Genomic DNA, 26,839 nt, shown 5'->3' with positions numbered 1-26,839 from the left:
TTCTGTGTTTATTTATGAGCTGCAGAATCTTTAGGTAGGAATATATATGGTTAAAACTAAAATTCAAATAGTAGGAAAATAGTATTGCATCTTAGGTTAAATTTCAGTTAATTAATGTTTATGAGAGTGATTGTGTGCCCTTGAGAAAAAATAAACATGCAGAATACAGTAAGGCAAAGTATGTAACAAAAAAAAAAAAAAAAAAAAAACTTCATGGAATTGTCATTGCTGTGCTTCAGGATTTTGAAAAGACCATAACGAAATTGTGTCTCTACTATGTATAATGAACTTTACATATGTGGGATGCATGCACGAAATCTGAATTTGAGGGAAGACTATTTCTAACCTGTCATTTAAAAAGAGAAGGAAGTTGCTGGTCTTCTGCACTTAATTGTTTCTGTCATCACAGTATTTTTTTTACCTTTGGTGAACCATATGGAAGAGACAACTGTCACATACATATTAAACATCCTGCATATGTTGGGAGATGGTAAAAGAAAAAAAGCATGCAGGTTCTTCCTTAAACACATTCTCCCATGATTCTGGGCTTCCTATGAAAGAATGTAAACCTGTGCAGAAAGCTTGTGTCTCATCGTGATAACACATCTGGAATTTAAAATCTGCATCTTGAGGCTTTTTTACCTCCAATCGTGCAGGCTAGTGGGTGACATCAGAAATGCAAATGACAGTACGCTTTGCTCTCATTAGTTGCAGTTTTTAAGTACTAGGCTAAATATACCTTGCTGTAGATCTTTCTAACCTTCTGGTTCTGAAAAGTATTTCAGTGTGAGGGAATTGAGTTATGGCAGGTTAGAGACTGGATTACCAGAAATTGGCTGACAGTTACTGCTGGAGGTATGGAAATTATACTGATTGACTTTGGCAGGTATATACAGAGAAGGGCATTTCCTGTTAGCCTCTCTATTATTTGATGAGAAAAGCTGCAGGTGGAGGACTCCTAAGAAAATCTGGTATCAATTATGATCATGGCTGCTTTTCAGTATCAGAGGAATCTCTTCTCAAGTTTTATCCATCTTAGTGCAGCCTGCTAAAGCAATCTAGTGATCTGGAATGCCTTCTTTTTCAATTTTTGTGATATGAAGAAGTGATGTAAGTGTTGATGTGATTGTTAGCTGGGATTCCTGTAAAACTTTTGTTTCGTTTCACTCCTGAAGTGAATAAGCTGAAATTATCTGATCTTGAGAGGAATCTGAGAGAACAGAGAGCAAGAGGGAAACCTTTCCTTATTGTCTGTATCTGCTATGAGTTATTTTACCTCAATGTAAATGTGAGGTAAATGTGACAATGTTGGCATATATGATGATGGATACAGTTAAATAACAAGGAATACATAATAGAAAACTCATTGATGTTCCTTATTTATTTGCCCCTTAGCAAGTCCCTTCCTTTGGTTTTGCATTTGCAGATTTCCGTATCTATTCCATACTGTCCATTGTGTAGGCTTTCAGGAAAACTCTGAAGACAAATTTTTACAGTCATGCTTTCAGTTTTGTTCACCAGCTGGTACCTTCAGTTCTCTGTGATTTTATTCTGTCATTTTATAGCCCACTTCTGTCCTTTTTATTTTAATGTCCTATATATAGTTCAGTGTTGCTTGTGAGGTGAACAGATTATGCAGTACAAGTGCCTTTAAAAATAAATTGTAGTTATTGCCTGGCTATCTTTTCTAAAGGTAGAGAGAAGTTGTTTTCCTGATTACTTAATATTTGTTAGGAGAAGATTTGAAAATAAAGCACTGCAGTTAATTATTTGCAGCCAGAAAGTACTGTAGCCTTGCAATTGCTCTGTATGCTTTCCAGCACACCCACTATTAAGAGCCCCAGGCGCTGAACGTAAGCTGTGCTGCAACTCAGTTTGCTAGAGGTATGAATTCTAAGTTAGAACATTATTGCCATGGGCAGCATTATTTCAAAATATTTATGGCTAAGTATTGTTAATTCTTCAAAGCAGTAGGGTGGCAAATCATTCAAATTCGGTCCCACTGGGGTAAGGCAAGAGGATGATTTGTTTATCACACTTTAATAAAATACTATTCTTTTATCCTTTGATTTCTGCTGACTCAGGTAAGGAGGGTTTTAAATTGTGTCAGTACTAACAATTTCTAAGTGTACAAAAATAAGTGCTTTGCCCCATGATATTTAGGAAAAAAATATGCTTATTTTTATTGGCAGCTTTTTAATTTGTGAATCCAGTAAGGTGAAAAAGGCACAAGTTGAAAAGGGCTGGGCATTCGGCTGGAACCCAAAGGCTCTTAATGACTGAAGTGCGGAGGGTGACAAGTTGAAAAACATACTATGGAGGTGGATTTACAGTTTTTCTGTCTGCTGTGTAACTGTGCTTGTGAACGAGGTGTGTGATGCGTTCAGCTCTGAATTTTGATAGTTTTTGCAAAATCTCTTAATATTAGTTTTAGAAAGCTGACATAAATAGAGGGAGACTACAGTTAGAGGATCTTATTGAGGTACCAGAAAGCTCTAAAGCTGGGGTAGAAACTCATAACTATAGATCTTTCAGTATGGTATGTACTATTCATATAGAAACAAGAGGAAGAAAAGGTACAGCTGCATACTTTAGGAGAATAAAGTGTAGTAAGATAATGAGTTGTTTCTGGCGCATTTAACAAGATGATAAATTCTATAGGAAAATTAATAAGAAGACATACAATGGCAGGAAGAGGGTGAGATACTTCAATATGTGTTTTTTGAAGGCAGCTAGAATCAAGCAGGCCTTGTGCCTAGTCTGTCTTCAAGTCCTTTAAGAGAGGAGAGCTGCAATCTGATTTTTTAAAACAGTCACAGAAGTGTAGATGAGCATTTTACTGTCTTCCTGATAATGCATTTCTGAGGTGACAGAACACACAGGATATTGATCACACTTTTATAATCTACTGATTGGTCACTAAAAGAGAGACTAAAACCTTTAAACACAGAGGTCTCTGAGCCTCGCTGAAGAAATTAACATGTAATTTCTCTGGGCAACAAAAGCAAATGTCTGAGTGATGTCAAGGGCAAAAGCACTCATCTCAAACCACCGCAACTTCTTTGCCTTAAATCAGATAGCTTACATCTGCTTTTATAACTGGTATGAATGCAAATTTTGCTTTAGTTAACAAAGTTATTTTTAGAGAAGTTAATTACTGATAATCATTTCTGTAGTAAATCTGCACTGCCCTGAGTTGTTGAGGCACCAGTTTGTCTTTCAGTGTTGTTTCGAAATTCAGTCCTTTCTGTGGCTCACATTTTTAAGGTGTCTGGGAGCTGTGAAGATTGAAATATGCATACTCAAAAACTATATGGAAATAAGTGTTCTCAAAAATACCTTGTAGTCTGAAATGAGTTTTCCACATGGGAAGGCAGTAAACTTCAAAACAGACAGGAAGATACATACTTAGATACTTAGTGAAGTCTACAAATAAACTGCGAATTGTGTTCCTCATAGGATGGCAAATCCCTAAAAAGTAGTCTGTAAGTTAATCACTTTAAGTAACTGTCTTAAAATCTCTTTCTCTGTGCTCTCCAAGACTCCTCTAAAGACAGTACAGAACAGCCTATGCAATGAGTATTTCACATGACTATGGCATTGTTACTGAGTTTGAAAAGAAAAGAGCAGTCTGCATATTGACAGTGTAATATGGTCAGCCCTACTTTGGTGTTTCAGGAATGAAGAACATCTTTATTGTATTTTGTATCTCTGGGATGTCTTCCTGGGGGCTGTCATAGCATTGCCAGTAATTTAATAGCAGTTATTTCCTTTACTCCTTATGCCTTACAAGCAGTACATCACATTAGTGCCTCTGCAACAAGGTTATATTCACAAAATTATAGGCTTTTTTTTTTTTTTTTAATTTAAAATTATTACTTTATTTCCTCAGAAATAGCTTCAGGTGTAAATTCTATATCCTACATACCATGACAAATTTCAGTAGTTTACTTCTGAAACTGATACTGGACATGATAGTATTAATTTGGAATTGCGTCTAGTGGAGGTGTAGGTTGCAGTAGTTCAAATCATAGCCCTCCTTTTGTACATTTTGTTAGATATATACTGATGTTCCCACACGTTATTTATTGCAGCAACCAACCATAGAAAAAAATCCTTGTAAAACTGTTCAGGAGACACATGCAGGTAATATCAGAGGCGTAACAAATATGGAGATAAAGACAAATGTTCCTTCTTTAACAAAAACAATAAACACAACGGCATTATACCTCTTTCAATTTCTAATCTGGTTTTATTGCTAGTTTTACAAAGTTAAACTGGTTACAGAGTACCAGTTCAATGTTCTTAATTTGGAAAGGGACAAATGACAATTAGAGCTGCCAAACTGTATGCCATACATATAAATATCAGGAATAGCACCAGGCTCCTCACTGCAGCAGTTTGACTTTATCTCCGTGTTTCAGCTGCTAAAAAAAAAAAAAAAAAAAAAAAAGAAAGAAAAGGAGTAGCGTGGATTTTTTTGCTAGTTTAGCTATACCTAATGACAAAATAGCACTAGACTTTACAAAGGCAGACTGTGATCTACCAAAAGGATTACTCCAAGCAGGAAAGGCAGTGATGTTTTTAATCCCAGCCTAATAGAAACCTAAATATTGGTGACTGCTAATGTTTTGTGTACCCTGGGAAAACTGAGGTTTTTTCTTCACCAGTAATGTATGCTGTTATACAGACTTCAAGTCTCTTTCCATTAATGGCTTCAGGATTGGATGTGATTCTCATGGACTTTTGATAAAAATTGTTGCCCTTGGGAAGCTCAAGTACATGTGTACTGTTACTGAAATAGTAATGGTTAAAAAACCCACCTTATTTAATTGACAATAATATGTATTAGTGCATTTCTTAAACAATTTACTATTTATTAATTGTAATTATGTGCAAGTTTCTAGATTTGTTAATATAATGTATAAGTGTTGGAGAGATATTTTCATTGAGCCTGATTTTCTCTGTAAGATTATTTTAAAGCAAGAGGCAAGTTTTTGAAGCTTCTATCATTGTTAAGGGTAACTTTTCTGATAAAGCCTTACTTTAACCATCCAAAATACATTGTAGTAGCATCATCTGTGATTATGCAGTTGAGCTTTTAAATTTAATTTTTCTGTTCTTGTCTTATGTTCGGTTCAGCTGAAAAGGAACAAAATGAATTAAAGGGTGGCTGAGTTCTGGGAACAGATGAGCTGGCTCTATTCTGTTTTGAAGAAGTGAATCACCAGTTTAAGACATCTGTCTTCTCAAAATGTGTAGATTTAAAGTACATAGTTTAGAAATAAAAGATGTTATTGCTCTTTCTTTGCTTAATTTTTTGTACATGCAAGAATAAATTGCTTAATTCAAGCCATATCTTTTAGGCCTAGTTGTTGATCTCCATGGCAGACTGTGTGCTTTATTTTGTAGTGCTGTACAATTGGAAATACCTTGTTACTGGTTTGTTTTTTCCTGCTGTTACACTTCTAGAGGACTGGGTTCTGCACAGCACAGGCACTGCTTTATTTGTTTCAGTCCTTTTACCAACTGCAAATGGCCAATCAAACTTTAGTACAATAAATATTTTTCTGAATGTGAAAAAAACTTAATATTGCTCATCTTATACTTTGACAGCTTGTATTTGCATGTGTTTCAGATGTTTTTGTGGAATACTGTCTGGGAAAAGCAGTAAATTTTACAACCCTGTATTTTCAATACAGACATAGAATGAATCAATTACAGTCTTTATTCTAGCTATGGACTGTAGAAATTCTGGGTTGGATTTACAGAAACAAATTGCAGCTGCAGTGAAAGAACTGTATGGAATTAATGTTATTTTTGAATATTGTTGGGAAATCAACAAAATGTTTTTTAAAAAGAGTAAAAGCAAAATGCTGAAGGATTTATGTTCTAAAAACATGACGCTGCTGTCATGCCACAAAACTTCTCAGTGCTTTTATATATGTTTGAGAAAGTGAAATGCAATAATTTCAGAGCTGCCCTGATTGTCTAGCTTACTACTTATTTAAATCTTACAGAGCAGCTGCAGTTACTATTTCATTGTTTCATTCTTAGGCCATCAAAAGCGCTTGAATTATCAGAAATTATTCATGTTTACATTTTGTTTGCTTTTTAATGATGAGGGTTATGTCTTTGCACTGTGGCTCAGTGTTGGTAAGCGTAAACATGACTCCAGTATGTCAAATCAGTGTCTTCCTTCATCACTGCAGAAGTCCACCTACACAAAAATTACTCTGAGTAGCCACTGAAATACTCTTACATTAGTACTGAAGGGGAGCTTCATTCTATCATGTTTCTGTTGCTGTTTGTTTTCCTGGTGCATTTACTGTATTTATTCTTGTGGTGCTGGTATTATCTGAAGTTACTACGGCAACCTGTCACCATTGCTATTATAAAGTATGCTGGGATTTAGTTGCTAGGTGTTGAAGTTTGTTGTCTTACTCATATGACCCTAATATTTTTCTGATACTTCTTCTGGGCATGTTGCATCCACAGCTAATATTCACAAATTCACCTTAACAACCAATTTCTGTTACTTTAGCTAAACTTTTCCAATGCTTATATTAAAGCAAGTCAGCATTGTAATTCATTAAAATTTGATGAATTTGATATAATAATGCTGCTGCTGCTTTTTTTTCCAGTGGGCAGGAAATTTGATTATTTCCTGAGACATTTTCTCCTGTGTCTTATTTTCATTTGACTTCTCATTTACTTTGCATTCCAGCTGGAAATGTTATTTATTTTCTGATCTATTTCTTTACTCATATGTTTTCTTTCATGTTTTTTTATTCTTTTTGAAAGCATATCAACCAATTTATTAATTCAAAATTAGAATTCAGTGCTGCTTCTGTTCCTGAACTCTTTTATATCTAAATGTGTGTGAATGTTTCAAAATTGGAAAACATCCTTCTTATTGTATCACTTTGAAGAAGTACAATATATTCCAGTGTCATTTCTGATAATTTTTCTTATTATTCTTAGTATTCTCTCATCAACAGAGTGTTTACTCGATACTTTTTTTTTTTTTTTTACACATTTGACCTAGTTTTAAGCAGCCTCTCTGCTTTAATTCCTTGGATAAATCCTAAACACAGCTGAAATGACTTTCTAGGCTTCTGCTTGAACTTCATCTTGTTTTGTTCAGCCATTCAGTCCTTACACATAATACGTGATTTAATTAAATAAACTTTTAAATCCTCAACATTAGACTATTGTTTCTGTAGGCTGTGCTTGCTTCCAAATTTCTTCTATCTAGCGAGCTTGCAGTCTTCATTCAAAGTGTTATAGGTAGTTACTGTGCAGAACTGAAAATAGCTTTTTTCAAGCAGTTCATGTTCTTTGCATATTTTATAGCAGGTACTTAAACAGCATGGGAGAATTTAAGAGCACAGAGATTTGCAGACTTGATCACAGCTCTCTATATTCCTAAATGAGGCTGTTTTCATGGTGAAGCTGAGAGAGCATGAATACTTGAATTATTCGAGGCTGCATCTGAGAAGTGAATGTTTATTGCTGGTGTTTCAGCTTCAGAAGGGGAGGGGCATGCATTTAACCTATGAAGGAGCAGGCAATTAATTTTTAATAGCTGAGAGTGTGGGCAAGAAAAATATTAGAGATTAATTTGGCATATTTTTGTGCTTTACAGATGTCTGGAAATGATGGAATAAGTTTTAGTAGCAAACCAGCTGTCACCTTTTTATTTATAATGTAGCATTAAGTCACACTGATATGAATTTGACAGGTGGGGGCAAAGCACCTGTATAGTAATGTGCTATCTTTGTTTCTGGCTTTTTTTAGTAATCAAAACATATGATCTATTAATTGTAAAATGACAATACATGATGATTAAGATTAGGCATTTGTGCTGTAGCATAATAACAGATATAGCTAGACATATTTTAGAAGTTGGTTACAAGAGCAACAAAAAATAACCTTCTTAATGTCTTTAAGCCTTTAAGCAACATAATGGATCTATTCAAGGCTTGTGAAGAAATTTTACTTATTTCAATAAATGATTATTTAATAAGAGTATAGAAAAGCATTTTGTGGCATATGTTTAATAAAAATAAAGGTTATTTTAAATGTACAGTATTCTCTAACTTCTGCCAGGTTTTTTTGTTTTTGTTTTTTTTTTCCAAAATCAAGACATCAGAAAGAAAGTAATAACAGTTTCATTACTGCATCCTTTGTAATTCATTATTATTTCCTCTTACAAATTTAACATCACAGGAAACATTTTTCTGATTCACAACTGTTAAAGTGAACTTCTACTGCAGGAAAATCAGCATTTCTTTTTAAAAAAGCATCAGTACCCGAGAACACACGGTACCTTACCTGAAAGCTTTGAGTGTACCCACAGGAAATGTCTTCTTAGTCTTACAAAGTAGATAAGCCTCTCACTAGCTCTAATGTTACTCCAAAATAAGCTATAATAGGTCTTTTATATTGTAATTGTCACTGTTTATATGCAAGAAGTGTACTAGATCTGCTCACGCAGGAATAAATAAATAAAAAAAAAGGCAGTACAAACTGAACAGCAGCTAACATGAAAGTAAAAGACCTCTAGTGGCCATAACCTGAAGTTAAAGGAGGTTTCCCTTTAGTAGACAAAATGGTTGTGGACAGCAGTCTGCATGTTTGGTACTTCGGTAACGTATGTATTTGTTGACTTTCTGACACAGCAGAAGTGTAAAGCGAAGCAGAGTTCAACAGAGAATCTGATCTGAAGGACAAATGAGCACAGAGGGACTGTGGGGAATCACTTCTGACACTTCTAAGCCTGCGTGATGAAAAGAATCAAAGTGAAATCAATCTAGAAAACTATTTTGCATGCTCACTTCCTCCAGATTCTCTTATTTTAATAGAATCATAGCATTTAAGCAGATTCACTGCTAAAACAGTAATGAAGAAAATTAAAAGGTATCAGTAAAGAGGATTCTTCACTGTCTTAAAGGAAAACTAACAATAATTAAGCATGCTATTACTGAGAGATAAGAAGTATCTTTGTCAGTCTCAGTCAGTGGCAGTGAAAACCCAGGCTTATGAATCATTTTATATATTGCATTGTTTCAGCTTTAGAAATAGAAGGAAATAAAACATTTACTTGTGAGGAAGTTTGAGAGAAGTTATGAGAAAAAAAAGTATTCTACCAAGATTTAGAGTTCAGTAATAGTTACTTCAGTGCCTATAAAATTCATCCTTTCTTGCAGTATTTCTTCCTGTAAAATACCATAGCCTTTATTTCTACAATGATTAGAAATTTTGATTGCAGTATTCTTTTCTTCCTCTGAATTCATAATGGTAGAATCCTAGGAAATGTCACCTGCTTTTTAGGAGTCTTTGGGTAATATTTAGTTGCACTTTATATATAAGTACAGCTCAGACTATGTGCTTCCAAGTACTTTTTCATAAATGATGCCACTCTTTTTTTCTCCAGAGATGGCTGTTGCCAGGGTAGTTTTTGAACTCTGATTTCACAGTATGTTTCTTTCATCTGAGTTTGTGAATGTTTGCATTTGATTTTATTTTAACATCCATAAAAAGATTTATTAGGCATTTGGAACAGTCCAGATCTAGACTACAATCCAATCTAAAGTAATCTAGATCTGTTAGCTTTCTATTGATTGCTTTCTGTTTTCTTTCAGAGTCATTTTGTTGCATGCATGACAGCCATATTAAACCAGATGAATGATCAGCATTACTCAGTTTACATTGAAACTTTTCAGACGAGTTCAGAACTAGTGGTGAGTATAAAATAAACATGGATGTGATAAATAATTTCAGTATTTTATAAGCTATGAATCATCGGTAGCATTGTTTAGTATTTTGCCTGGTTCTTCCTAGCATGAAGTCTGTTTCTGCGAATTTTTTGCCTCTAGGTCATTTTATTCCCTCCCTCTTCTGCTGGTGTCCTTGGACAATATACTGTGGTCTGAAACCTGTGATCTCATTGAGGTCATCTGACTTTTAGGTGATAATTTAGAAACCAAGAATTAAGTAAGAGGATCTTTGTTACGTACTGTTTTGAGGAGAAACATGTTGAAATACATAAACAAAACAGAAAATCAACAACAAAACAACCCTTAACTACTCAAACCTTCCATTCCCATTTTGCACATGGTGATCAGTTTCCACTTTTCACTACTGGACAAGATGATGTTGCACCTAAATGCAGTTAAATGCCTTTTTCTTCTGATGCAGCGTACTATGTCAGTTGTTCCTGGCATAAATGAAGAATATTTGCTGTATTTTTTCTCATTTGTATCAGTAATCACTGGTTTTGTCTCTTATCTGTACTTGTGACATAACTCCAAAATAAGCTGGATAAAGGGTAAGGTTTTCATTACATAATCTACAGTTTCTACATGGAAGTAATATTTTTACTTGGGAAGGTTTGTCTGCTTTACTTTCTTTAGTACAGTCAGTGCTATGCTATAATTGAAATACTGACAGATGAAATCATGGGTAGCTTTTGCAGTTCTTCATGTGCTTGAATTTATTTGAAAACATATGAGTATTTTCAAAATAATTTCGGCTTCCAAGGAATTTGGGTACTTGGTCCTGGATAATATAATAATAGAAGATAATAGAAGTTTTAGTGAAAACTATCAAGTGCAGTAATAGTTCATCTGCCTGAACAGCTCTTCAGAGCAAATTTAAACAAAAACAACAAAATACACCATGGTTGGGTTTTTGTTTTTTGTTCTGTTTATAGAAGCATTGGTTTGTTGACTTGTCATTTTTTTCAGGAGCACAAGTGTATGTATGAAAATGATAAAGATTTGTTCTCTGTGCTGTGGAGAGCTATTGTTCACTTCTTTCTCTTTAAGTAATTTGACAAAGTACAATCTTTTCAGAGAGCTGCTTGCTAGATTTTGGTAATAAATGATGACATTTCAGCTCACTAGCCTCATGCACTTTTAGCTGACTTGCTTAGAAATTCAAGGTTAAAACTGCATGGGTGCACTGTACTTGAAATACCAGGCACAAACTTTGTGCTAGCAGGCACAGTTTTATTGTGTTTTGTTTTCCAGGACTTCTTGATGGAAACATTCATAATGTTCAAAGATCTCATTGGAAAGAATGTTTACCCTTCAGACTGGATGGCTATGAGCATGGTGCAGAACAGGTAAAAAGGTGCTCATGTTCAGTGTGCTTGTGAAAAGGGAACTTGTTTCATGTCTTACTAAAAAGTAAACTTTTGCCCTTCCAGCTGACAACATAATTCCAATTTGCTTGATGTCAAAAAAGTCAACATTTAAAATAATTCATTAAATAGTTTATCTGCTTGTGCAGTAAGTCCATTTATAAAAGAAAGGGAAAAAAATAACCCTAAAGTGGAACTATATACTTAGCCTGTATGTTGACTGTCAAAAGAAGCAAAACTGTAAAAGTCTTGTTAAATCTTACCAACACAGTTTCTACACAGATTTAGAACGTCCTCAGTGAGTTCACTGTGATGCAAGTTAGCAAATGGCATTTTCTTTCTGAGCTGAAAAGTGATAAAGGCCATGTCTTTGAGTACATCTCTATATTTGTAGGAGAGGGGCGAGTACAAGAGGCTTCCTATAGCTCATGTACTTGAGGAAGTGTATTGCTATAGCTATAGTATGCATCATCTGTTCATGATTGATTAGTTGAGACAGGTTTGTTGCCTCTGTAGATGAAGACAGTATCTATCCAAAAGCTCATACATTCACATTTATCATACTTGCTATTATTTACTCTGAGAGCTTGCTATTAATAAAAAAAAATCTTTGAGTGCTCCTATATGATTTAACTGACTAAAGGAAATACCTTGTGGACTTAAGCCGTGCAAATTGTACACCTTAAGCCACACCTACAATTTGTCAGAATAAATGATGGTGGGATAGACAAGGTGTTGGTCAATATTTGTTAAGCCATAGGATGACTGTGATCTTGATAGTAGGATTTCACATTAGGAAAGTGAAATGTCACATCACATAGATTTTGATACACATGAGTTCTTTTCAATTTGTAGCTTGATTTCATGTGATATGGAATTGGAAAGAAGAAAAGTTATGTTTGTGTACCTGCACATTGACAGCAGGTCTGGATAGTTAGTTTGGTTCAAGGTATCATACATGAATTTCCTTAGAGTATCCTTGAAATAATGCTTGTTTGAAGAAGAAAGAAATATTTTTCCCTTGAGTTGTGAGCCTTGTTGTTTATTATGGGCATCAGTTACAAATGAAAGTTTTTGGCAGTAAGGAAAGTCTAGTATATAAGCGTGCTGGGTGGACTATGTGAGGATTTATTTTCTAAAAACTTTTTTTAGCCATTCTGAGATACTCTTTTAGTGTCAGTCTAAGGACTGCAAAGTAAAATATGTGATTGCTTATTGCATTGTTGGTTCTTGCGTCTGACTACAGGACAAGCAGGTGAGGAAGAGATTCCTCAAAATTTGAGCATGTTTAGTAGTATAGTAACTTAACAGTCTTCTATTATATATGTAAACGTACCAAACCTCTTATATGTATGTATGTGTGTAAAAAATAATTTCAGAATCTATAAATTCCTATTAACAGTTGTTTTTTTCACAAGTAGAAGATTTTTAACTACAAAGAATGGAAAAGAACCATCAATCCTCATTCAGAAAAGATGACTTACGGGTTTGGGGGTTTATCCAGCAGTATCTAGCATTAAGAACACGATTCTATGTGACTTAACAGTAATATGTAAACACACTGGTTACCTAAACTGACTTGGCACCTTTGCTTTTCCCAAGGTTAAATAAGTAAGATGAGTTATGAGTCTTACTTTAATTCTTTCATTTTATGTTATATCAATATCAGGGAGGGGAGGGATTTTTATTACTAGTCATTACTGAATTTTTTTTGAGGAGTCACGTGTTCTCTGAATTAAATTGAAGCCTAAATTAGATTTTTAGATGTCTTACTGACATGCTTTACTTCAAGCCAGAAAAGTAACAAAAGAAAAAGAAGAAATCAGACTGGAGTTTCCTATATGGGAAAAAAAAATATATACCAAAAAATTGTTAGCACAGCTAAAGTTTTGCATTTTTAATTTCCCTTCTGAGCGGAATTATATGCAGGCCCTCTTTAAGCCCTGAGGGTCTTGTTTTACCTTAACAGTCCCCCCTTTTTGAATTTGGAAAAACATAAGAAACAAGCTGTAAGGCATCTCCATAGTGTAACACAGCCAATGGCAGAATGTGGTTGGCACTTCTTCCACATGGGCATTCAACAAACCCTCACAATCTCCCCCAGATGCTCTCCTGCATTTTGTACCTTGCAGGGAAGCGGGCATTGGATGAATTTCAGTTCAAGATACACTGCACTGCAGAAAAATAAAATTGGAGTGCAAACAGAGGCAGGAGAAAGTGAATAGAATAACTAGTACCACAAATTCATCCTGTCCCGATGAGCAGGACACAATAACTGTTCTTCCACATAAAGAGGTGGTCAGAGTTATGATGAGGGATATTTTGACTATTTGTCTGGTGCAGATAAAGGGAAAATAGCGGATGAGAAGAACTAAAAAGATACTGAAAAATTTTAAGAGGAAAACATTTTTTTAAGAGCATTTTCTGGGAAAGGAGAAGCTTTTGTCCAAAGAAAGGGAGAATGGACATGTTCTGCTAATGCAGAGAATGTGAAAAATTGTAAGGTAATGCAATTCAAATTATGCTCAGAGAAAACCATAGTATTAAAACTTGTTACATGATGGTTGGATTTATGATCTTCTGGGTTTTTTTTTCCTAACCTAAGAAATTCTGTGATTCTATGCTCAGGTTAAACTGTTGCAAGAAAGTTCCTAGAGTGGGAGCAGAAATTTAATTGACTAAACTTAGTCAGACTTTACTTATATCAGGATGGAATAGCCCAACTCAAATTTCTTAAATCACTATTAAAATTGATGTATTGCATGCTTTCAAAGCATGTTCTTATTTCCAAAGCCCAGCAGAATGTGAAGGAGACAAAGCTGAACTGTTCCATTAGCAACTGAGAATCAGAAACAGAGTACTTTTGTTTATCTTTTATTTTTCTTTCTTTCTTCCATTCACAGCAAGGTGGGAAGGATGCTGGTTTTCTTGTCACACTAGATGCAACAGAACACTTTGGGAAATAGTAAAATCCTTACTGAGGTCATGAGAATATAATATCTGAGTTATTTTTGTGATCCTTCATAAGATATTTCATTAACTTCTGATGAGAGTTGCTTACTGCACACTTCTTGCTTGTTGCCACTGCTTGTGTGTGCACTTTATTCCATTTGTGGTATGTAGATTATTGCATATTAGCATATTAAAAGCAGTAATTTCTGGGTGTGTGGCATTTGTAGGGAAATGATTTTCAGGCTTAGCTAATACCACACGGCCTGTTTGTCTTTTTTATTCATATCTTTAATTTAGAGACACGTAATTCCTCACAGGAGATGACCATACTTCATTGTCATCATGAACTGCACAGGGACTGAGATTCAGTGAGTTAAAGAAAGGATTAGGGTGGTTAGCAGATATATGGACACTATAGAATTTCATTTCTTTCAGATGCCATATTCTGTACAGTCATTCACCAGTGATCAAACAAAGTAACAAAACACAAGTCTGAAATTCCGTTCTGTGCTGGATGATGAATTGGAACTCGTTCTGCTTGGTTTTACCAGCTGGCCAGGACCAAATGATCACAGCAAAGCCCATAGTTCTTGGTAGTCTGATAAATGGTGACATTACAAGGGTGGCAGTGATACGAAGCCATAAATTGATAAAATCTTGATAAATATCAAGAAGTCATCTCAATCTGAGTAATCACCATTTCCAAACTCAGAGGAACAATAGTAAGAGATATGAATGCTTCCTTTCATCTGGTCAGCAATACTTTTGAATATAAAAACCCTTCTCAGAGTAAGTAGCTGTTTATAGTATTGTCCTATAAATGACAAAAAAAATATTGCTTTCTGCTTTATGGAGAGATGGCATTTGTGAAGTTGCATGCACAGTTGTTAAGTAACAAGCACAGACAACAAATTTGGTGGCTGTTGGACTGCATTTTCTTTTAAAGTTTCTGAAGAAAGATAACCAAAGGCTTGGGAAGCACAATTTAAGCATATTATTCAAGAATGACATTTATACTAGGAAGGATACTGAACAGAGTTGAAGGAAGTATGGCAACATGCCTTTTTCATGCAAGATTAAGTATTCAGACATGCTACAGATTGTTTGTTGCTACTATGGGTTTCATTTAAAAGAAAAACTCACTTGTTAATTAAAATAAAGAACAGTGGATGTTTCTATTCATAGGAATTAGTAAAACTGACTCGGTGCAAGGTACACAAATTCAGTTGGTAAGAGTATGTTTTGTCCTTTATTCCAGCTGGTACCGTAGTAGGGATTCAGTCTTTGATAATTGTGATGGGATTTTTAGATTAAGAATATCATTGTATATATTAAAATAGGAAAAAAAAGTCCTTAATTTTGCTTTCTTGATTATTCACTCCTGCTCATAGGAAACAGAGAGGAAAACTGTGGTTTATGCTATCGAGATAGAATAAACATTGCCTGACCCACTGTTTGTCTCACAGAAAATAAGTTTGGGGGAAAAAAAAAAAAAAAAAGAAGAAGGGCATTTATTTATTTATTCTTGAGAGGAGAAAAACTGCCAGTTTTGCAGTTTAGGTTAGTTTTTGCTCTTTTCAGATATATCAGGTGTTAGGTTTAATTTACGTAACTAAAACGGATGGCAGTGTTGTGTTTTACTTTAAACAAATAAGACAATTTGGAAGGTTGATCTGTTGTATGAGTAATTTTTTCTCATTTTCCTCTGGAAACCTTTGGCCTAAGCAGGCTTGATAGAAATGTGATTGTTTTTCTCAAGTGCTTGAATTTTCAAGATGTCAGAAACCAATTACACACTTGTCGTGGTATATTGCTGAACTTATTTAATTAAATTTGTGGACACATTATTCTAAGAACAAGTACAAATGTCTACTGAAAATACCCCTTAATGCGTAGGTACACAGAAAGATAAATGGAATATAACAAGTTCAGACGGTCAGGTATAATAACAAGATGTGTGCTCAGATGTATGTTTTTCTATAAGATTAAAAATGTCCTTGTTTAAATGCAGTACCCCATGGGTGTATTTACACATATGGATAACATACACATAATGTATAAAAAGATCCTTCCAGAGATGAAGAACATACTTTTTATTAATTTATTTTTCTTCTTGGTGGGTTACTTGGTGCACAGTGTCACGAGGTTCACAGATTTGCACATTCTTTCCATTAAATCTAGGCATATGTTTTCTACGTGACTTTCCAAGTTCTCACAGAAGTGAGTACTTGTAATAGGGCAAATAGAAGAAGGTTTGTCTGGGAAAAAAGGATAAGGTAAATAAAGACAAGGGTCAGTTCTTTCACTGTGGGTTTTACACTAATTTCTATGGAAAGGTACACTTCCAGCTGCAGCTGGTGTGGCCAACTGAGCCATTTCATAGAATGGCTTGGGTTGGAACAGACCTCAAAGATTATAAAGTTCCAACCCTACTGCCACAGACAGGATCTCCGACCAGTAGATAGGCTGTCCAGGAGCCCATCCAGCCCAGCCTTGAGCACCTCCAGGGATGGGGCATTCACAACATCTCTGGGCAGCCTGTGTCAGCACCTCATTACCCTCTCAGTGAAGAATTTCCCCCTGACATGTAATCTGTCTCCCCTGTTTTAGTTTAAAACCATCCCATGTTGTTATATCGCTATCTACATGTAAAAAATTGATTTATCTCCTGTTTATAAGTTCCCTTTAATAACTGGATGGCCACTATAAAATCTCCCTGAAGCCTTCTCTAGGGCAAACAAACCAAGCTGCCTCAGCCTGTCTTCATAGAATAAATGCTCCAGCCCTCTGAACATCTTGGTCTTCCTTTGGACCTGCTCCAACAGCTCAACATCCTTCTTGTGCTGGGGGCTCCAGACCTGAACACAGTTCTCTCAATGGGGCCTCGTATGGACAGAGTAGAGAGGAAGAATCACCTCTCTCTCCCTGCTGGCCACCCCTCTTTTGATGCAGCCCAAAATACTGCTGGCTTTTCAGACCTCAAGTGCATACTGCTGGCTCATGTTAAGTTTTTCATCTACGAGAACTGCCAAGCCCTTCTTTGCAGGGCTGCTCTCAATGGGTTCTGTGATTCTGTGATTCTGTGGTTCTTCTCCCAGTCGATCCCAGTACATATCCAGGACTGCCCCAACCCAAGTGCAGCACCTCGCACTTGGCCTTGTCAAACCTCAGTAGACTCGCATGGGCCCATCTTTCGAGCTTGTTCCAGTCAATCACTCACATCTTCCTACGAACACTGCAGTATGTTTGCTTGTACTGTCTCTGTATGTTACCTATTGTTAACCATATTATGGAATTGCCTGCTTGTTTTCAGAAGAGTTCTGCATAAGTGTATGCCTAGTATTCAATTTCAAGAATGGATTTTGTATCTTAGATGAGACGTAGGCAGTCTTTAAAACATGCTGTGAGTGGATGCTGGATGAAAAGCTGCAGATAAACAGGGTGCTAGCAAAATCAAGAGATACGGAATGGAATGATTATTTTTTGCCATTTTATAGCAGCAAAGCAATTACTACTTCATGTCTTTCTCTAGGTGTTGCTTTTGTATTACTGTCAAATTACCTTTGGTATATGGTAGTACGTAGTTTTTTTGTACATTTGGCATAGCTATTCAAGGTCAATTTTCAAATAATAAGCACTCTACTAATAAAGAAAATTAATTGTACAAAATAATAGGAAAACCTGAATAACAGCTACTTTAAAGCACTTGTTTTCTGACCATGCTGTTTGCATAGTCTTGTAATTGACTAAAAAAAGATTTTAGGAAAATGAAAATTGCTATATTATTAGAACTTAACCTGAATGAAAAAAAACAAAGCTTCGGTCTGTAGTGATACTGAGCTGAGACAATGAGAAATATGATTGAATTATAGTACTTTCCTTGCACCACTAGTTGTATTTTTCCAGTTACTGTGGAAGTGAATTGCTTCCTAAGTGTTGCCATAATTATGCTCTTAAGAAGAAGGTTTCACTGGCTACAAAATTTTTAAACGGTATTTTCATTTCCATTGCCCTTCATTTCTAAATCAGTGATAGTTTGCCTCTTTATTAGCAGATATTTCTACTGTTAATTTGTGAAGATTTTGTGTTTTTATCTCTTCACTTGTTTTCTTAGGCTTTCTCCTGCTGCTGTTTTGGTCACTAAAAGAGTGAATGTTTTTAATTTCTCCTGTCATGCTGATTCCTTATCTGATTTCTTTTCTATATGTTTTACATCTTCCACCTGCAGTTTATAATTGCTGGCCATTATTTCAGTCCTTGACAATGATCAGCATTTGACATTGGGGCTGACCCACTTTGCAAGTCTATTCTTGATTTCGTATGCCAGTTCATAAGCTCTGCACACATGAAGGCAGAGGAAAGATTACAGAGCCCAGCTACTGTAGTAGCTGCTTCTCCTTTGTACTTGCTTCATGTTAGAAAAATAAAGTATCTTCTGCAGAGTGTTTCTATGAGGATGCTTCTGTCAAGTAGTCATAAACTAAGTTGAACCATTATTTTGATTCTGTTATCTCCAACCCAAGTTTTCATGCAATTGGTACAACAGCAAGACTATGACTGTCAGAAGTCAGAACAGATTGATCCATCTCCTAGGCTTTGAAATAATTCCTCTCATGTTCCTCATCTGCTCCAGTAGAGGGTTCACTGATGAAAGTGCTGATTGTCAACCTTTGTGGATTACAGAAAGAAACCTGCCAAGATGAAGTCAGTGCATCTCCTCCTGACTTTAGTTTGTGGGCCAAATTCTCTGAAGGAAAAGCACTTAGGATTTTTGGGAAGAAGTACTGAATTTTAAGTCTCTTCAAATCTTCATTGTTTTTCAGATAGGTACTAAAAATCCAGCTTTTTAACATTTTCTTGGATTAAGAACTTTGGCAGCATAGGAGCTAATGTCTTTAAGAGTCTTTCCTCTTATTTTCTTTTTTTGTCTGATTATCCAGCTGTCTGTAACTGCTTAATTCTTTGCAGATGTTACTGTCTTTGTAGTGTAATCACAGCTTTAGAAGTCTCAGCAAACATGAGATTGAGTTCATGCTCACAGACACCTAAGTGCAAGAATTGAACTTCACCTCAGAGTTGAAAGATAAACACCCAAATTTTACATAGTATTACAAACTTGAAAAGACACTGAAGGGGATCTCCTTGCTATTGGACCATTGGTTTAAGAATTCGTGTGTGAGTCAGGAGGAATGTGCGCTCACGCTTATGGTTTATAACTCTCCACTTGATTGAGACATCTTACAAAAAATTTTGTGGTTCCAGACTTATTTTTTCTTTAGGTTAGGTACTCAAAACATTGTATGTGGAGGGCTAAGTGAAGAACTAGTTTAAAATGTGAAGGAGAGCTACCGAGTGCTCAGCTTTTATTGCAAAGCTCTTTTTTTTTTTTTTTTTTGAAGCCCTTTTATCTATTCGTGGTTTAAAAACAAAGGGGCATTAGACTACTATTTGCAGCTGTGTTGGCTGCAGTGTTCTATGTCTGAAATTAGGTGCAGAGAAAGACCATGTTTTGCAAAGCCACAGAAGAACAGACAGTGCCAATTTAAGCTGATAGATTGCAGTTGGCAGCCGTTATTTTAAAATAATTTTTTAATGCAAAGTTTCCTGTGGCTTCACCTTCATGCACAAAGTCAGCTACAGTCCACCTTATAATATTTTAAGGTAATTATCTCTTTGTTTCATGCTGCAAGGAGCTCACGCACTAATTCCAACTCGTTTGCTAAAAATAACTTGGAGTTGGAGATCTATATTTTAGGTTTATCACCTGTTTGCACTTCTAAAGCTAGGATAAAGAACACCCTTGGAATCTTACTCTGATTAACGTATTGATGCTAATGAATGCATCTCTCCAGCTCAGCCTCTCTGTTTTTATTTACCTGACAAACAGTTTCAAATCAAATCTTTATCTTAGCCTGATATAAGTTTTCAACTTTTTTTTGCCTTACATCATTTGTATATTTGTACCATTCTAGCCTAAAAATATACAAGTACTTGCATTTCAGTTGTGTGGGATTCTGTTCTTTGCCTTTTAATATAAATAATTTTTATTAATAGTGCACGTGAAAAATTGGAAGCAATTTTGTTTTTAGTACAGCAAAAGCAGTACCACATTGAGAAGGATAAAGGAAATAGCAGGAGAAGAACCGTGACAATCCTTTTGCTGTTCTAAGCCTCAACTTTGCCTTTCTGTACTCAAATTAAGCCCAGGGATTTTGGTCTTCAACATTATCTGTAAATCTTCAGGCCCGAGATTCGGGTAAATTAGAGGAATCAATGACTGTAAACTCAGAAAATATCATGGAAACTATTATAGGGAGATATAAACTCAGAAAATATCATAGAAATTATTGTGGGGAGAAAAATTTAATCAACTTTAGATCAAAATTATTTTAACCAAGGCAAAACTAGATTCCATATTACTCAGGTAATTCCAGAAGACTTTTTGTAATTGAACACCCAAAACAGAATATTAATTGCCCTGTGTAGTTTTTAAAATTTAGAGAAAATATGACAAGAGAAATTCAGTTGGAAAAGACAGTTGTCCAATAGCATTATCTGTGTGAGAAACTAAGATCCTGTCTTTAGATCAGCCTAGATCAGTCTTGACTTGCAAAACAGAACTGAGCATATCTCCCAAAGGTCCACGAAAAGTAAGCTCTAATGATCAACTGTGGAAGTAAGGGGAAAATATATTATGCTGTGAGAAGCTACTTCAGTAATTTTGCTTAATAACTTCTTAAAAAATAGGGTAGTACGTACAGCATTTTTCAGAATCATTCTTGAGTCCAGTGTTTTTACAATCTCTTTTCTATCTGTATCTTCTCCATTAAGTTTGTTACAGTGGCTAACTTACATTATGAATAATCATGTAATGAGAATGGTTTCTACACTCAAGAAACTTCAAGTTTCTCTTCTTAGAGCAGTACTTATTTCTTTAGGATTATTTTGTCAGCAGTAATAAATATTATAGTTCATATTATTTTCATCAGAATCTGTCTATTTCTAGGCACCTGTTATGCTTCATATGTGTGGCTAGTTAATATGCCCTTCTTCTGAAGGAGAAAACTGAAGCATATAGATATCAAGTCACTGAGGTAGGACAGCATGGCATTGACAGGCGCCAGGAATAGAATTCAAGCCTACTGCCTGAGTGACTTACAGACTTGACAGAAATAGTTACATCCTCTAGGCAAAATACAAATGCATGGAAATACTTGGAACCTGACAGTCAGGAAGTATTGCATGCTTCTTGAAAATGTGTAATTCCAGTATGTCAGATAAAAATATCTGTGGGAATGACAGAGATACTCACAGAAGATACAAAAGCTGCTACAAAAGTAATGCCTACTATTTTATTACGCTGGCCCATAATGTCAGAGGCAAATTTTGGTATAGAGGTTCAAAGGCAACGGAGGTTGAATCTCTTACATTTTGTTGCCCTGTGACAGGTGTCAGTAAGGGGCAGACAAAATGGCTTCTGACATGGAAGTGTGTATGTAGTAAAGTGGTGGGACTGAGTTCCATGTAGAAAAATTGCACACACCGACATTCATTGACACTTGCCGAACATTTATGGAGCCCAAAGAATAAATGTGAGCACAGTGAGGGTGGTGGTGTGTTTCAGTAGTGACGGCAGCAACATGAAAGACAAGCCACGTTCTGGATGGCTATGCACAGCTCTCACACCAAGAAACTAAGAGTGTTTCAATCAGCTCATCCTCATGAATAGGTGGGTTATGACCAGGGAACTGTGTGTGGAGCTGAAGGTCAGCTTCAGTGTGTTGGAAGTGTTGGTGGCAATCTTGGAATATTGCAAAGTTTGTGTAAGGTGAGTTCCAAAAATGCTTAGCCAGAAAGTGAAAGAACACTGTATACAACTTTGTTGGGACCTACTGAACCAATATGAAGGTGAAAGTGACCTTTTCCTGTGGCAAAATGTGATGTTGCCACTACATGCCAAAAACATTAGTTCAAGATGCAGCCCTCTGTGGGTAAATTGCACTGCATTTTGGGATATAGGAAAAGGGTGGTCCTTCTGGATTTACTGGAACCTGAGCAAACCATCAACTCTGACCATTACATTGCAATGCTGACAAAGATGAAGGTTCAAACTTCCACAGTCAGGTCAGGGATGAGGACAGTTTTTCTCTTGCAACAGAATAACAGCAGGCCCTGCTTTGCAGACAGTCACAGCTGAATTGTCCTGTCACAATCCACCACATAGTCTGGATTTGACACTTTCTGATTTCCGTCTGTTTGGGCCATTGAAAAATGGACTGCAGCAGGCAGTATTTTCCTAACAGTCATAGCAACTGTGGAATAGTGGGTCACCTCCACTGGTGCAGATTTTTATGAGCATGACGTGCAGACTCTTGTTCATTGCTGATGAAAATGCATAATTAATGATGGTGTGTTGAAAAATCATGTTTTGTAGCTGAGAATTTGCTCTAACATGTAGTGTTACTGTCCTCTTTGTATCTGTTGTAGTTTCCATGTAACTGAATAGGAGGCATTGCATTCAGGGCAATCTAGATTGCTTATTTAGGATTATATTTTATGGAATTTTGTGGATTTTTAAAAATTCATTTCTTGCAACTATTAGATCTTTTTCCTGATGGGCAACAGTTGTGCTTGAGTACTTAGGATTGCTTTTTCCTTGTATCACTTGTAACAGCTAGTGAGTGTACCTGAGCATTTAGGAGTGTTTTTCAACTTGTGTTCATGTCTTTGAGATTGCGCAAAGTATTTCACCTAAAATTTCATGAATTTTTCCTACAAAGTAGAGGAATATGGATGATTTATTTTCTGAATAGTAAATGTAATGAAACTAAATTATTTAATAAACTTAACAAATGTGCAGAAATACCACTGATTTTAGTGTTGCAAATGTACACTGTTGCAAAGATAGACAAAGAAGTCTGATTTATAAATGTCATTTAATCTTGCTGCTTTAGTTATGAGCATAAATATACGCTGCTTTTCAAGCTGAAGGCATCATGTTTACACTCTTCCAGTTGGAACAAATAACTGTATTAATTCAGCTTTGAGTGCATTTTAATAATCTACTTGAGGTGTCGGAGATGTCATCTTCATCCTCAGCCACCTGTGAGAAAACTAAAGAGCTTTCTTTTAATTGGGAAAATGAAGTGTCAGCTTCTAACCATTAAGTGCAGGAATTTTCAGCTGTCAAACCCATGAGGAAGAGGCAGTAACATACTTGGAAATGAACCACTTTGTCACCCAGAAGGTAAAATTGCGTTTAAAAACACAGTATGTTTTTTCAAGAATATAATGTATTGTGCAGCAGAGGAAAAAAAGAAACGTGTGAATTTTCAGTGAAGATCAGGACACTGACAGTTATGCTTAAAATCGGTGATGCGTAAGTAACATGACATTACACAGAATAATTTGTTCATATATTGTGAACTTGGACTCTTCTAGCTTGCCCAGTGTTAAAATGTGTTTTCAATACCACACAGGGTTGGAAAAGAATCCCAAAGAATACATGCATTAATCTATATTGCTTTTTTCTTTTCTTTTTTTCCAGAGTATTCTTGAGAGCCATCAACAAATTTGCAGAGACAATGAACCAAAAATTTCTGGAGAATATGAATTTTGAAGTACAAGTAAGTGTTAAGCTTTTGAGTTGAATAAAATAGTTCATGCATCCTGGCCTCCATTCCAGACTGTCAAAGCCCCTTCTGATACTTTATCAGTAATAGAAGTACTGTTGATTCAAGTTTTGCAGGATTAGGCTATTTTCAGTTTTTCATATTTACGTTTTTTGAAAACATATTTACATGTGATTAATTGTATTGCGATTACCCAGTCTGCAAAGACTAAGTGGACCTTCTTCATTTTCAGTGGACCAACTTTTTCCAAAATACTTCTAACAAAAAATATGCCTCGCTACTCAAAAGCTTTGATGTCGTCTTTCTGAAATGCATCAGGTTATCTTCAAAATTACAAAATTTTCTTAAAATGTTTTGAAGTGTTAAGGCATAATGAATAGGAACAAGGAGTAGAAGTACTAAGGAGTGCAAAGAGAAATACAATCTTTTTTCTTTCTGAAAAAGAACCTTTTTTCTTCATGCCATAGCTTGAATCTTCCTGCTCTGCTATGTATGTCCATGTCTCCTATTTTTGACTATTGGAAGATTCCGCTTTGGGGTGGCACTTCTCATGTGGATTGCACATACTTACAGCATAGAGAGCTGGCGTGGATGTCAAAGATAGTGAAGGTGATGGAATTATTTGCCACAATTCCAAAAAAAAAAAATCCATTTTTTTTTGGAAAAAGTTTTAATGAAAAAAAAAAAAAAAAAAAAAAAAGAGTACCTTTCAAACGTTTCAATATCAGTATGTCTTGGCTGTAAGCAAGCATTAGTAGTGACTACTCAAAGTAAGTGGGATACTTCCAGAGTTTCCCTCTAAACTGTTAATATTTTTAGATGTAGTATTTGGTTTGCCTCTTTTGTTTTGGAGTATTTTAGTTAAAAAACAAACAAGCAATGCTGTGTAGCTGTTGCAGTGCTTGTATATATTTATTTTAGCTATTGAGGTACAAAAAGATTAGTGTCAGGGAGCTTTGGTCTTAGTTACTGTTTTGCCAACGAAAATTCTAAATCAAGCTTTCTTTTGTTATTATTTAACCATTACCTCTTTTCAGACTTTCGTGACTGGATAGTCCTGAAACTGGAGTTAAAATTTGAAGTGCCTTTCCTTCAAGGGGGTGAAAATGTTTGGGATATCTTTGAGGTGTCCATATTTCAAATAAATTTAGGAATTTTAGAGTAACATTTGTTTCGAGAAATCAAGCAGTACATTTATGTATTTCTGTTTCATTGATTGTACATCAAACTGTTGAAAGAAACTGAATGCCTGGATTGCATTAGTGACTACTAGAGATGTAAAAACTTCATTAAATTTTTGTGAACACAGTTTATGTGAAACAAATGGTTTCTCCTTAAAAAAGCTGACCAAAAAAAGCCCAAAACGAAGGATTTATTCAAGGGTCAGTGACTCATTATGCAGCAGCCTTTGGGCTAAATTTTCTCATGTTATGGATATACATAGCAGCGATTTCTAGTTTCAAAGAACAAGGGATGTTTACAGTTCAGATCCTTATAGAGAATATGCATTGAGAACAATGTCTGATGAGTGTAGAAGCTAAAGCAAAGGGAATTGTTTTAATATTTCCAAAAAATGGTATTTTAAAATACAGAAATGGAGAACGCTGGGAAGGGAGAGATAAAGATGCACATTGTTAAAAATTAAAAATATATAATGTTACCTCCTTAAGTCCTCAGTAAATGAGTGAATGATTTATACTACTTGTAGGGTTGTATTTTCTTATGTGCAGAATCTGACTATCTTTTGAAGATAAATATTACTTTAGAAGTAGTAGTTAAAGTCATTTAAATCAAACAGAAGTGTATCTGAGTATTTTTCACTTGGCAGAGTGATGACATGACTGTGTAGCAGACAACCTAGCCAAACAAAGCAAGTAGACTGTGAAGTAATTGAGTAAATAATAAATAATACATCCAGAGCAAAAGCAGTGTGGAAATTTTTGCTAGTCTGTTGAAGTTTTGTAGATGGAGGTTAAGAGGTTCCTAGTCTTTTTCTTCCTTCTGAAGCGGAATTGCTTTTTTACTCATTATGTGAGTTAGGCAGAAAGGAAATAATAGGTATCATTTAGCACCCGTGAGAGGTTGTGATATATCTGAAGAACAGTAGTTGTACTCTTGAAAACTTAAATGTTCTGAAATGTAAAACCTTAGATTCAATGGTAAAGCTGTTACATGCCTTAGAGACACATACAAAAACTATGTACAGAACAGCAGTGGTACGCCGTTCAACATAAATTTTCTGACTCATCCTGTAACAAGTTGGGGTCCATGGGGTCCATTTATGTTGAAAGCCCTTTTTAAGATTTCAGTGCTTTCACACCTACAGTAGGTCTGAATATTGTGAGTGTGATTGGCAGTGGTAAGGCAGGAAATGCCAGGGCTTGTGCTGGATGTATTCAAAAGAATTTCAAGCACTCCCAGTAAAAGAATCAAAAGTAGAGGCTGCACATAAGAGATGTTGATCCATTTCATAATGAACATAAGCTAGAACAGTAACAGAAGAAATAACTAAGAGACATTTGTTACAGAATATTTATTATTGTGCTCTTATTTCATTAAAAAATTAAAATTTGCTTACCCACTGCTATCTGTACTTATTTAGATCACTGTTAGCTCAAAAATTTAATGAATTCTTAACAGTCTTTAAATCTTTTTTGTGTGTACATTTTTGAAAAAAAAAAGACAGCAAAAAAAACAACTGTGGTGCACAAAGAGGAATCTTTTAGGTTGGACATGCTTTCATCAGGGATCACTTGTAAGTTAGACTGAATTTAAACTAAACAAAATTATGCTAATTTCTCATTTTTCTGTCATTTATCATGTTAGAGTGTACATTTCAATGCATTAGAAGATGTAAATATTCATTTTAACCTGTGTAATAACTCTTGGATAATGTAATTCATGCTAATGTTCTTCAGTGTAAAGCTACTGCCTGCAGACTTCCTACAAAGTAAATTGGTTTGTTGAATAAAACCAGTAAGTGCTTTGTCAGAGTTCTGTACCCTCTGGCCAGGTTTTTAGGTACTCCACATGCAGAGGTTGTAACATTTAATATCAAATTTACCTATTTGAAGATTGACAGTGTTACATGAGGTTTTTCACTTTG

The 26,839-nt window shown here is 35.4% G+C and overlaps 1 protein-coding gene across 1 annotated transcript in view; it reads left to right on the top strand.

Moving 5' to 3' along the window:
* The window catches only part of DOCK2 (dedicator of cytokinesis 2), a 153,583-nt gene that overhangs the window by 77,706 nt on the left and 49,038 nt on the right, over positions 1 to 26,839 (top strand). Inside the window, exons 28-30 of the mRNA XM_042826108.1 lie at positions 9,648 to 9,746; positions 11,037 to 11,131; positions 23,649 to 23,727. Coding sequence (XP_042682042.1) covers positions 9,648 to 9,746; positions 11,037 to 11,131; positions 23,649 to 23,727 — 273 coding nt within the window. The remainder of the gene's footprint in view (positions 1 to 9,647; positions 9,747 to 11,036; positions 11,132 to 23,648; positions 23,728 to 26,839) is intronic.

The sequence above is a fragment of the Centrocercus urophasianus genome, unplaced genomic scaffold (genome assembly GCF_019232065.1).
Source record: "Centrocercus urophasianus isolate 14NV4802_14NV808 unplaced genomic scaffold, USGS_Curo_1.0 seq_26, whole genome shotgun sequence".
Lineage (NCBI taxonomy): Eukaryota > Metazoa > Chordata > Aves > Galliformes > Phasianidae > Centrocercus > Centrocercus urophasianus.
The sequence above is the reverse complement of the archived record's forward strand: the minus strand, read 5'-3'. Positions and strand labels throughout refer to the sequence as shown.